Source organism: Oryzias melastigma, unplaced genomic scaffold (assembly GCF_002922805.2).
Source record: "Oryzias melastigma strain HK-1 unplaced genomic scaffold, ASM292280v2 sc00797, whole genome shotgun sequence".
Taxonomy (NCBI): Eukaryota; Metazoa; Chordata; class Actinopteri; order Beloniformes; family Adrianichthyidae; genus Oryzias; species Oryzias melastigma.
The window spans coordinates 1-13,234 of record NW_023417384.1 but is presented as its reverse complement, the minus strand read 5'-3'; the positions used below and the strand labels follow the sequence as shown (position 1 = coordinate 13,234).

At 38.8% G+C, this 13,234-nt stretch overlaps 1 protein-coding gene across 2 annotated transcripts; it reads right to left on the bottom strand.

Moving 5' to 3' along the window:
* Positions 1-2,986: 2,986 nt before the first annotated feature.
* LOC112140550 (thyroid hormone receptor beta) lies at positions 2,987-12,737 on the bottom strand (the record flags this gene model as incomplete). 2 transcript variants are annotated; one of them, XM_024263548.2, is given in 5 exon segments in its annotated part: positions 2,987-8,079; positions 10,235-10,493; positions 10,740-10,886; positions 10,967-11,053; positions 12,532-12,737. In XM_024263548.2, coding segments are annotated over 5 exon segments (941 nt in total), but the record flags the coding sequence as incomplete, so codon positions are not given.
* Positions 12,738-13,234: the final 497 nt, after the last annotated feature.

Here is a 13,234-nt window from a genome sequence, read left to right as displayed (position 1 = left end):
GCAGCGGAATATAGACTTGTACCTTTTAGAAATGTATAAATAAAAACTGTTATGAATTTTATGAATGCAGCCAAGTGTGTCTTTGTTTCTGAATCCGAAATGCCTCTTTGACTGCAGCAGAAGTTGCTGCTTCAAACCCCAGTTTGATTATTTTGTGCAATAAAGAAAAACTCCTATCAGACTGTTTTTAACTAGTATTAGTAAAACACTTTTAATAAGACTGCGATTGTTGATCAATTTAATAGTTTTCATGTAACTGATGATGGCTTAGTGGTCCCATTCTGTCTTTAGAGTGGATTTTATGACACTGGAGTTTAGATCAAATATTAAGTTTGGTTCATTTAACTTTTTTCATTTCCACCAGATTCATTTCAGAGGATTTGTTGACTCTTTTTGTCTGGGCAAAATAATTAAAAAGACACATTATCATAGAACTGGCAAAAATAAAGGACTTGGCTTTTGCTGAAAAGGAATCACTCAAACAAGCAAATATTCTGCATGATTTTAGGAAACTCCCTCAAATAAATACATAAAAATTACTAGTAAAATGATAAAAATTTCTGCTTTTTTCAATACAGATCTGAAAAAAACTGGTAAAAAAAAACAAATGTTGGCTATCAGTGTTAAGTCAAAGCATTCTGGGAATGAGACATGAATGAAGTTACTCTTACATGATAATTTGCTGACATAAATTTAGCTGCTCATAAGAAGGTAAGTCAATGCTAAATACAGCTTAAGAAGGTAGAGGATGAACTCCCCTTTTATTCTTACTTTCTCTGTATCCGGCGAGTGGCGACCATGAGCAGAAGAACGGCGTCGGGGAGAAGAGGAAGCTGTAAGCCGTGGAGAAAAGGTAAAAGAAACATTTGACATGAATAATTGACAGAAACATCTTATTTGTGAGGCAATCCAAGTCTGGAAACAGAGCTAGAAACTTGGAGGAAAGTTAAAAAAAAAAAAATCAAAGGTGATCTGAGCATGTCTCTAGAGTTTCAGCTCTTCAAAGTTTTCTTTCAAGATGCATCCCTGCTTTATTACTGGGATTATCATGTATTGCCTCAAATACTTCCACATTCCACCGTCTTTAGGAGAATCAGATGAATTCTTGGTCTTAGAGCAAAGATGTAACACACTTTCAGCTTCTACTTGAAGAACAGCTATATTAATTAATATAGAACGTAAAATAAGTACATTGATAACAAAATAAATATTTAAAAAACACANAAAGGTGATCTGAGCATGTCTCTAGAGTTTCAGTTCTTCAAAGTTTTCTTTCAAGATACATCCCTGCTTTATTACTGGGATTATCATTTCTTACCTCAAATACTTCTGTCTTTTGGAGAATCAGATGAATTCTTGGTCTTAGAGCAAAGATGTAAAACACTTTCAGCTTCTACTTGAAGAACAGCTATATTAATTAATATACAATGTAAAATAAGTACATTGATAACAAAATAAATATTTAAAAAACACAAAATGTAAAAGCTATGAGAATAACATTAAGTTCTGGTTTTGTTACTACTACTCCTGTCCTCATGGTGGCAGTAGAGTTCAAGCTAATGTCACAGTTGAAGACAGTTTCAAGAGGAAATGTGAGGATCTGTTTAATATGTGATGTTGATTCAACCATAAACAGGAATAAAGTTTGGTTGTTAATGATTTAGCAGAAGCTATTTCAAATCTCACAGATGTCAAACTTGTTTCACTGATAGTTTCTGCTCCCTTTAGCAAATCATCCGTCACCATCCAACCCTGTTCTGTGCATCCTTCTAATAACACTTCCTCTTTTGTCTTCCTGTAGACCTCCTTTCCATTGGCTCCATCCTTTTACCAACATCATCTCTGTCCTTCCTATTAAACCGTCTACATCTGCTTTCCTGCGTGTATTTTTTAAAGATTCTAACATGACCTGTTCCTCTGATGGATTCACTCCTGATCCGATCCGTCCTCGTCACTTTTGACTCCTTGACTTCCTGTCTTGCTCAAGTTGACCTTCATTTCTCTTCTTTCCGGAGCAAATCTCCAGATCTACTAAAGATCACAGTGTCATACGCAAAGATTCATACTAACCTCAGCTCCTCTCTCTGTACCCTAATGCAACCTCTTCTCTGTTCTTCTGCAGCAAAACATGCTCACCTCTGACCTCAGTGAAGTCAAAAACATTATACAACTGCTTCTGTTCAATTCTGATCACGGGGAATCACTATTTTCCCAGAAAATGTGCGTACTTTGTCACATTTTAACCTTACAATTATTATTAGTAATTAATACTATTTATCGTTTTCTTTCTAATCTTCCATTAAGAATCATTTTTTTTCTCAACTTTTGCCTTGTATTGTTCAAAACAAGATCTGTGTAATCTGTTTGTCACATGAAACGTTTTATTAGAATAATTCCAATACAGTCTGGCCTAATTAAGGACTGTAACATCTGTACTAATCCTAGCTATACTTGACGTATTTTTGTTTTAGTGATTGTTTTAAGACAACCTCTGTGTGGAGCTGGAGCTTAAACACTATAAATAACGGTGTATCTTTTAGGGTGGTCGCCACGGCGATATGCGGGAGAAAACAATCAAGGAATGCAAAATAATAATAATTTAAAAAAAGTTCTTAGTTTTCGCCTCTGCACACATGTTGAGAACTTTTACTTGTAATCCACAAGAAATGACTCTTTTCTGACTTTTTATTGCAAATGTAACCAATTTGAACTCTGATATATTAATTTGTGCAAATTTTGGCTTTTAAAAACACGTAAAAAGGTGATTTTATTTTCACAAAAAGGAATTGTTCGACAGAAAACTATTCTTTGGAAGAATCAACAAATATTAGAGTGGACTTCATAAAAGAAAATAAATAATCATAGCCTTAAAAATAGCTCAGGATTGAAAATATAAAAGCATGAATACATTATTTTTACACCCAGTGGAAACAAACCGAAGAAACATCCAATAGAATCCCAAATAATGACTGAAATACCGGCAGAATTTTCTTAAAAGGATCTTTATTTACATCAGCTGCAGTCCACCATGTGCACTTACAGTTTCCTGTGGAAACGACTGCATTCCCTCCTGTGTTTCAGTATGTGATGAGCTGAACAGGGAGACATTTAGACACCGAGAGAGAATCTGTGGCTCCTCTGCTGCTGCTTATGTGCGGACAGAAACGTTGTCCCCAATGAGTTTGTGCTGACAGTCCATTAGTGCCTTTTCTTTTGCCTTAAATTGACATGAATTCAAGAGATATTTTCATTCATAAAACTTTGCAAAACTAAAACCACATCTTTATTGAGCTGTAAACATCTGTAAAATAAATCTGCAGTCTGAAAATATACATCCCGTTTCCTCTGTAAGAGTTTTCTATGGTGCAGGTCTTCTTGTTGGTTTGTAACTGAGTCATCTAGAGAGGAGCAATGAGGTGGGAGAGAACAGTGAACCGGCCAGAACCGCTGTCTGGACCAGCAGGCAACGCCGACCACGTCTACATGTTGGGTTTTTGAGAAGAGCTACCCACAACATAAAATAACCCAAAAAACTTTTCTCAACTTTATTGCTTCTGTCAAACTTGCTGGTGAAGATGTAACCGAGTCAAAGAAAAAGGTAGAAATCAAGTTTGACTATTCACTTTAAATGTATTCCATCAGTTTTTCCTTATTCATGTTCGACTATGTCTTTATATTTGAGGCCTCTCTCATAATCCACCACAAAAAGAGCCTGTAAAGTCCAAAAATAATTGGAATACGACCATTTTTACACAATAATTAACTATATTTGTTTTTTTAAGCCGAACCAACTGATCTTTAGAAGGCTTTATGTTTATTTGTCTGATGATAATCTAGCCTTGACCAGAACCGGCTAAAACATTCCTCTACATTTGGTGCAAATTGCTGCAATTAAAGTTTTACCAGGAATTATAACTTCAGTCAAACTAAGCTTCCATTTTAAGGGATCAAAACATCTTCTCAACTGCTTTGTTAAGGTAGTGGGATTAGTAAAGAAATCTTCAGTTGACTTATTTTAAGTTTTATTGCTCTATTTTTTTTCTTACATCTGTATTTGGGTTTCCCAGTATTTTTAGGTAAACGTACTGCTTTTGTAAAATGATTAAAAGTGACTTTTAATTTCAAAAGGTAACAAGCTGTTCAGAGATATTCCTTGTAGACATTATGATGACTTAGAGGTGAAGTAGTTGGCTCTTAACTGAATGGTTGGTGGTTTGATTTCTTGCCACCCCAGTCACATGTCTAAGTATTCTATAGTTCTCTAAATGAGTTATCTCCACGAGTCTATGTGAGCACAGGGGTAGAGGATAAGCAATGTTCTCTGAGTACCGCTCGGTAGAAAAGTGCTATACAAGTGCAAACCATTTACCGGTTACAGAAGGTTTGTTTGGTCTGTTAGAACCACATGATTAGATAGATCAAGTAAAGAGCTGGAAAACAAGAAAATAATCAGTTGTTGGGGAGAACCACAGGTTAAGGTGGTGTAAAGTTTCATATCTCTCTGCTGCACCCAGACTTTAATTTTAAGGAAACGCACCACTTATGAGTCCAACTGATCCCAAAATACTGCAATATTTTTATTTCCATTTGGACCTCTGTTTGGGGGGTCACAGATCTATCTGCTTTTCCGGTCAGTTCTGTAGCTCATTTTGCTGCTTCCTCTTTGGTATCAGGACAGCTTTGCAGTTAGTCAGCATGAAGCAACCTTGAATAATGAAGTCATCGTGGAATATAATGCATTTTTTTTTATGTCAGATGCAAACGAGCAAATTAAATGCAGGGACTATCCTTAACCGGAGAGCGCCCTTGTGGATATGCAGTGCAGATTTGTAATTGAGTTTGAAGTCTCTAAACGAGCAAATACTGCAACCTTCAATTTAAGTGATGCTGTGCTAGATAATCTTGTAAGCTTTCTTTAAATACTTTAGAATATTACGGACATAAAGACTGGTCCAAATCAAAGGTGGTGGCAGCAACTACAGTTGCATTTAAATCAAGTTTGGTACACTGGTGTCAGCGGTGGGATCTCACCCGTCTGCCCAACGTCCATGTCTTAATTAATCTGGTCTGACCAAAAGTAATGTGTTCATTAATATCTTTTGGTGGGTAGAAACTTGGTGTGTGTATTAACAAGAGCCTGGCAATACAATCTGTATAACAATACGATACATATCGCGATATATTCCAAGACTGTAGCAGATTAATTTTTCACTTTTTTTTATAAGAAAATTAATTTTACTTAATGATCACAACATTAAGCACTGCAACTGTATTCTGATACTGCTAGCAACGAGGCACAGACTTTCAGTTCGGTAACCATCCCAAGTAAAAAATAAGTAGTACATGTCTCATAATGAAAAAAACTGCAAGGCTGACTCAACTTTTAACTTAATCGTGAGATCTTGTTGTTTTGGTTGCGGTATGGAGCTGCTCAAAGTGTGCTGCCAAGTGGTTGGGGGTTTAGGTGGAAAACACTGAAGGACGCTCATAAATAATTAATGAAATATCGTCTTGTCAGCATTTTAAATCGATATAAGCATCACTAAACGAAAATATCGCGATATATCGTCAAATTAATTTCCCCCGTTAGTGCAGATTATGAGGAAAAACACTTAACTAAAGAATTGAAATGATTAATACTTGTTTGACTGTAGCCACCCTACAGGATCTACATTAATCACCTACAAGTTTGTAGATATGAGGAGGACTTCCTGTAACATTAAGATAATGAATCTGGCTCCTGATTGCTCTCTCGCTGGATTTAGCTCCCAGAAGGGGGGTGCAATTTAACATTTCCATTTCCAGTCTTTAAAAGTGAATTGTTATATTTCTAACGACCTTTACTGTCGGTGTAGTCTGGCTTTGGCGGTTCATCTAAGCACCGGTCTGTAACCGTCCACGTTCTCTCCCCCCTCTGATTGTCTGTGCATTTGCTCGAGTCTGCGAGGTGTGCGAGTGCTTGTTAGGTCCGAGTCATTCAAACACCGAAGCAAGTCTATTGCTTTGATAAAAAAGGCATCACTTCACGGAAATGAGGAGAAAACCCACAAACTGCTTTAAGGAAGGAGCGCTAAGCTTAAGAGGGCGACAAATGCAAAAGACGTCGGCACACGGCTGAAGATCAGCGTCTCGCAGGCCTTCACCGATGACCACGAAGCCGCTGCCGACTGAGCCAGCATCCACCAGCGGCTCACAGTGATGGGGTCTCAGCACTGTGCGCATGCTGTGTGTTGAATGGATGATCAGAATGAACTTCCCATAGCACCAGGACTTAAAGTGACAGGACCGTAGAAGGTGAGCGTGCGGCGTGCAAAACCAGAGCTCACCGTGAGGAAAGTTCTGCAGGAGTTCACTGAGGTGGGAACAAAACCCGACACTGGCTTATGAAAACAAGAGTTTGCACGATTGTCACATCCTACCCTCAGAGCTGGCTTGTGCTTGTCCTCTTCCTGACCGGGCCCTGCTCCTTTACCGCGCTCCATTCACTGTCGGTAAATCTTTAGCATTAATACTCAGTTTCTCTGTGCCGTCACCGTCCCTCTGTGACAATCAGGTGATCAAACGCAAGAAAAAGAGAAAAAAATCGACACATTCCAGGAGTAAATCACTGTTTTCTTCCGTTTTCTTAAAAAAAAAAAAATGTTCAAGTGTAACAGCAGCTGTTGTGTTTCAAAAACATAAACCTGAACTTGAGATCTCACTCAGATTCAGTGAGCTCTGTAACCTGAGTACTTTCTCATTCTTGAACAGTGAACGGACGTCTGGGCAGATGTGTAGAATGGACCGCAACAGAACCGTGTGATAGCAGAAAGTGTTCCGTATTCGTCAGCTCTCGAGGAAATTCTCCTTCACATTCAGGCAACAAAAGCTTTGGTTTACTCTTTATCCGTCTTTCAGGCGCCACAGTCACAGCTCCAGCGTGATAGGATCGTTAGCATTTTACGCATTTGTATTTCAGAAGGTGGATTCTGTATTTTCTGTCTGCCATCCTTTACAGCTGTTAGAGGCTTTTATCCAACGCGGCTTTATCAAAGCTAGCATGTTTACGTTTCATTTAAGGCAGCATCCATCCTGACAGGTTTGGTCCGGGTCGGATCCAGAGCCGGTTTCCTCTGATGCTCCTCTTAGCTGAACTGAAGAAAACAGCTTCACGCTGAAATGAGCGTCAGCGTGGGACTTTCCACGGACCAAAGAGAGGACGAGCATCAAAGGGAGGAAATGACGTAAACATCAAGGGGGCTGTTGAACTCTCTCCCAAAGAAGAATCTGATTTGTTTTCTTTTCTTTCTTTCATGTAAAATGGGCTTCTTAATTGGAGTTTGATTTTTCCGACAACTTTCAAACGCCACATCTGTTCTACCCGGATGAGTTTAAAGTCCACGAGTGTGGAGCCGTAAACAGGTGCGCTCAGAATGTGATAGCAAAGTACCAAACGTCCTGGATGGACCAAACGGAGACAGGTTGGATCAGCAGAGAAGCTAACTAAGCGTGCTGTAGTGCATCACGTGAGCTGTCACCACGTTTTTAGGGGAAGGAACATTAGTGTGGTTTGTCACCAGTGAACAAGCGTCGATTAGATCAGCACTGTGTCATCCGTACAATCCTCAACAAATCTACTGTAAGATCAGAGCGACGGGAAAACAAGTCATGAAATAAAAGAAAAGCTGGAGGCTCCTCACAGGACCTGTGAGCTGGACCCCTAAACTACGGAATGAAGGGACACTCGGTGTGACCACAGTTCATTGAGATGTGCAGCTTTGCTGGCTCCACCCCGGAGACCGCCAGGGTGCCCAAGGAATCGACGCACACATACAAACACATGCACACGCCCACGGGGTCAGTCCTCGAAGACCTCCAGGAAAAGTGGGGGGAACAGCTCAGTGGGACACTCCACCTTCAGGTGGAGGAATCGGCTGGCGTGGCAGGCGCCGATCATACGCAAGTCTGTCACTTTCATTAGCAGCTTGGGCCAGAAGTGAGCTAATTTGTGTTTGCGGTGGTTGATGTAATGTTCAAAGGCGAGCAGGAACTCCTCTTGACATTGCTCGATCCGCTCCACGCTGCTCAGGCCTGGACGATCTGAGGGTAAGAACAAAGAAATTTTAAATCTCAAATGATATGACCTTCAAGAAATGCTGAGGGAGGTCTTAAAGGGTAACACGACTCCACTCTCAGCCTAGATTTGTGATTTGTGAAAGTGATGCCAGAATCTCCACAGAACGTTCTGTGAGGGTTGAGGATATTTCTCCTCCACCTTCTCCTGAGTTCTCAGTGGTAAAATGACGTTAGCATTATGAGCTAATAAAGGCTAATTTATTAAGCAAAGAACCTCAAGTGAAACCTTCATTGCAAGTCTCATCACCAAGACGGAGTTCACTGGATTCAATACCAATTGCACTAAACCACTGTTCACTAACCTCCAAGTCCACTGGATAGTGGTGGAAGCCAGTAGATTTTTGACGACTGAAGGCGATACAAATACGAGCGATTTTAAAGCTAACACGATAACAACCAACCGTAACAGAATCAAAGATGGGGCTTTTATACAGGAGCAGAGGATGAAACTTCTGAAATGATGTGGGACTTACACCAGTTGACCAATCACAAAATGAAACTGTAAAAGCTCATTTTGACCTGTGGGGGGCAGCACACAGACGACTTTAGATTATAATTTCAAGAATAAAGAAATTTATTTTAAATTGTGAAAAATGTGGCACTTTTAAAGCCCCATTTATAGAGGTCAACAACCAAAAAAACAAGTTGATTTAGTGTTTAGGTAGCCATTAAAGACCTGTTCTTAAATAATATTTCCCATAAAAGAGGACGAAAAATATTTTAAGTTTAAAACTGCTTTTCTAAGTATTTCTTCATTCAAAACCTGCTATCAGAGGCAAATCTCTGATGAACTCCTGCTGCTCTGAAGAAAACATGTATTAAAAAATGACAGGTTTGTTGATTTGGGCTGAAAAACTACATAATCCTTATTAAAAGATCACTGGGAACGCTTTTACAGTAGATCAAGATATTGTTCGACTTTAAGAAGCTGAAATGCCTGAATGAGGCTCTTAAAGTAGCTACTGAAGTCAGACTGGGTCATTTCTAGCACCACTCGGTTTGATTGGGATCTCTTTCATTGATAGAGGATCAGATCACAAAATGTTTATCTGCGTTCCTCAGACTTACCAAATCAAAGACGCATTTTTTGCACAACAGCAGAGAAAAAAATCATATGTTAGAGCAGAAAGCAGCAGTGATTAGCTGTGCAAAAATAATTTTATTTTCCTCAGCAACCACTGTTTACATCAGCCACGTCCAGATTTGATAGGTTGTTTCTTTATTCCATTGATAAGTATAAAATAAAATAAACACAAATAAAGACGGGACAGACATAAAATGTATTAAAAAGAAATATAAAGCTGCTGACATCTTCTGTAGGAAGATACAGCAATTTTTCTGTACACATGCTTTTTATATGACCACACTTTGGACATGCCTAGCAGAAATATAACACGCTGCTAAAAAATTAAGAAACTATTATGAGCTGGAGGCAATTCTGGGGATAATTTCCCTTAATTAATTGAACAAGATGTCTAAATATGTATATAACGAAGTTGCAACACATCAAAACATCAACATTTGACACCGAATGTATGAATTTTCTTTACTTTTACATTTTTTTCATCATATTCCAAAAACAAATCTGATGAAAACCAGCTTTGAAAAGGCTAAAAGTTTGTTTATTTCTATTTCCTGAAACTTTACTTTTTGTGGTGAATATCAAACAAAAAAAGCAATAATGACCTGAATTTGTCCAGAAAAAGACAGAAATAGACATGAACTCAGCAAAAGCAATAAGAGGATAAGACATTTTCTTTAAAAAGTAATCAAGCAGGCATTTAAAATTTGAAAATCCAGCATGGATTTATTCTGTTGTGAAGAGCTGCATGTGTCTGCTTGAATCAACTAAACAATGAAGAAGACAGAGAATTTAACAAACACAAAAATTGCAGCAAATTGCTGAAAAACTATAAGTTGTGCTAAAAGAGAGCAATATTGCTTGTGATTTTCTCTTTGTAACAATGAGATTTTTCACATTTTGTCACCTGTTTTATCTGCTTCTGTGGCTCTTTTGTTTTAATCCTTCATTAAACCTTTGCTTAATTTCCTTTTCAAGGTAATTTTTGTTGTCGTATAATTTTTAAGCCCCCATCACCCGATCAGCTGCAGGACTCACCAGAGGAGAGCAGGATGACAGCTTGCAGGAGCGCCACCTCCGAGTCGTCCAGGTTAAAGGAGGACAGCGACACGCCCAGGTCAAAGATGGCGTCCGAAACCACGCCCAGGCCTCCATTTTTCAGCTGATCCCGGGTGACGGCCATTTCGCCGTTGAGCGTCAGCGTCTCGCTCTCCGGGTCGTAGCGAACGGCGGCGCGCAGCGACATAATCTCCATGCAGCAGCCTTTCAGCAGGATGATCTGGTCCTCGCAAGGCAGCTGGGTCAGAGAGGGGCAGTCAGAGAACGCAGCTTCCTGCTGTCTGAGCCGCAGCGGCTCGGTCTGTTCGCAGCTTCCGGCCACTCGGCGGCTTACTGCTCCCACATCAACGTGTTTGAGAATCAAGCAGATTTGGAAAACTTTTTCTTTCATTGCAACAAAGTTTGGACCAGCTACACATTCAGAAAGCTTCAAAATCAACATAAAAATGATGTAGAATAAAAGCAAATGTAAAAAATGTCTTACCTCGCAGAACATTGGCAGTTTTTTGGCAAAGTCCACCACTCTGGTTATAGCAGGGGTGATAATTTTTGTAAACTGACTGAAGGCTTCAATGTCCACTTTGTTTCCATCGGGTGAACTGACCACGGATGATTGACCAAAATCCTCCGGCTGAAAGGACACGGTAAAAGCTGCTGAGTGTCTGAGGGAGGGGTCAAGGCAGAGGAGAAACTCTGAAGAGCCTTTCTTACCTTAGTTTCCTTCCCCCCCGCCTGACTCTGGTCAGAAGTATAGAATAAATTACATGTTATTTCATTAAGAAGCATTGCTTCCTCGACCTGTCGGATAATCAACAGGAATCGTGAAGTTTCCATGAAGGAGCTGAGTCACATGACTATAAGAAAACAGGTTAAACTGCAGACAGATGAGCGCAGACAGAAAAACAAGCAGATGCAGATGAGTTTCTATGACGGGACTGCACAGCCTCGCATTTACTTCGATTTTTTTTTTTTTTGCAATCCTTTATAGGATCAGGTTGGGATCAGCTTAAAGGGGATGAAAAAATAGATTGTAAAGTAAAAAAAAAAAAGAAAAATTGAAAACAGCTTTTAACTTGAGAGAATATATTTAAATTTAAGGAAATTATTAAAAATAAATGAAATGTTTTAAACTAAATAAGATTTGAAAACAGCTTTTAACTTGAAAGTACACACTGTAAACTTGAAAGAATTATTGGAAATGTAAATTTCAAACTTGGAAAAATTAAAAAATTGAAAACTGTTTTAAAGTTGAAAGTACACATTGTAACCCTAAAGGACTTATTAAGATAAAAAAAACTAAATAAAACGGTAAATTTGAAAAACAAAATAACGAAAAATAAAAAAATATTTTTTTAATCAGCTTTTAACTTGAAAGTACACATTTTTAAATGCAAAGGATTTATTTATGTAAAAATTTGAAAACTAAAATTTTAACTTAAAAATTTTGAAAGCATTCTTATGCTTGAAATTATAGATTGTAAACTTAAATTACTTATTTAAAATCGGAAAAATAAAATCCTAAATGTGAAAGGAATATTTATTTTTTAACTGAAAAGAAATGATGAAAAGTTGAAAAAAAATTATATTTGAAACTTGAATTTAAACAATAATTTATACATTCTTTTAATAAGGACAGAAATGAGAAAAAAAATTGTGAAAATACAAAAAAAAAAAATTATTTTTAATTTTATTTTTCAAATTTTCAATAACTCCTTAAGTTTAAAACATTTTTTTTTCAAATTTCTAATGTCAACTTTTCAAATTTACAATCTGGTTTTTCAATCATTTTAAACTGATCCTGATTTGAACCCATAATCTTCCTTCTGTAATTCAATTTTCTGGAAAAAACTAAGAACAAAAGGTGATTGAGTTTGTGTTTTTCTCAAAATCCCGCCATAGAAAAGCCAAACAGCTGACAAAGGCTCGGCCGGCACAGATGAACAGAAAAAGAAAAAAAACTGGTTAGAGGCTGAAAGTTAAAGCTGCAAATCAGAGAAAAAAACAAAGCGGCAGGAAGGAACTGAAAAAGAGACATGAAGGTGCTGAAGGTTAAAGAAAAACATTAAAGAAAGACGCTTTAAATGTCTGAAATTAGCGCCGCTGCGCTCTGGAACGCTTTTCTTCAATGGCCAGCTAATTCTGCTCTCTCTATAAGGAGATACAGAAAGAACACATGAACATGTTAAGATGGGAACAGTGGTGGGGAACTGTTGGGGGGTCGTATCTTCCCAGCATTGAATTGAAGGCTGTGCAGAGAAGCAGGAAGGACGTCTCACCAGGAATTTCCTCTTCTGCTTCCAGTGGCTGCCCTGAGCGTTGGTGGCCGTGTGGGCCTCAGTCACCAGACGGATGAGGTCCCACTCCTCCTGGGTGGGCTCCAGCCGGTCCCACGCCGTCTTCTGCAGCTCCTCTTTGCGACGGCGCTCCCGGTTCTCCTCGATAAGCTTCCTCTTGGCCAACCGCTTGCTGTCGTCCAACACCACTGGAGCAGGACGAGAAAACCTCATGAACCACCTTCTCGTCCCAAACGCCTTACACCCAAACAGGTGGAAGCAGCCTGGTTCATATCTTAAAGTGGGCCAACAGATTTTCTCTGCTGTGAATAAAGACCCTCGACTATTGTCGTTTGAGTTATTGAAAACACGCTCTTAGTGGTATTTAAATTAGGATGTTTTTAGCCCAAATAAAAAAAAAGTTTATTTTGAGGACATAGTTTCTGCAGAGTTCATCAGAAATTTGCTTCTGAGTTGGGGCGTGTAGCAACCCCTCCCCCACTTCCCATCCCCCAACTGTTTCCACGCTCCCCCGATGGCTCACTGCCTCTCACAGCCCCCACTTAAAATGGTTGGCAATATTGGAGCTACCCAGATGTGCAGTTTAGACAAAGAAAACAAAGATTTAAATGGAGCTAGTGCTGGGGGCCCAGTTCATTTGAATTTGTTGTTTTAGATCATTTATTTTTTGAAAATCGAGATAAGC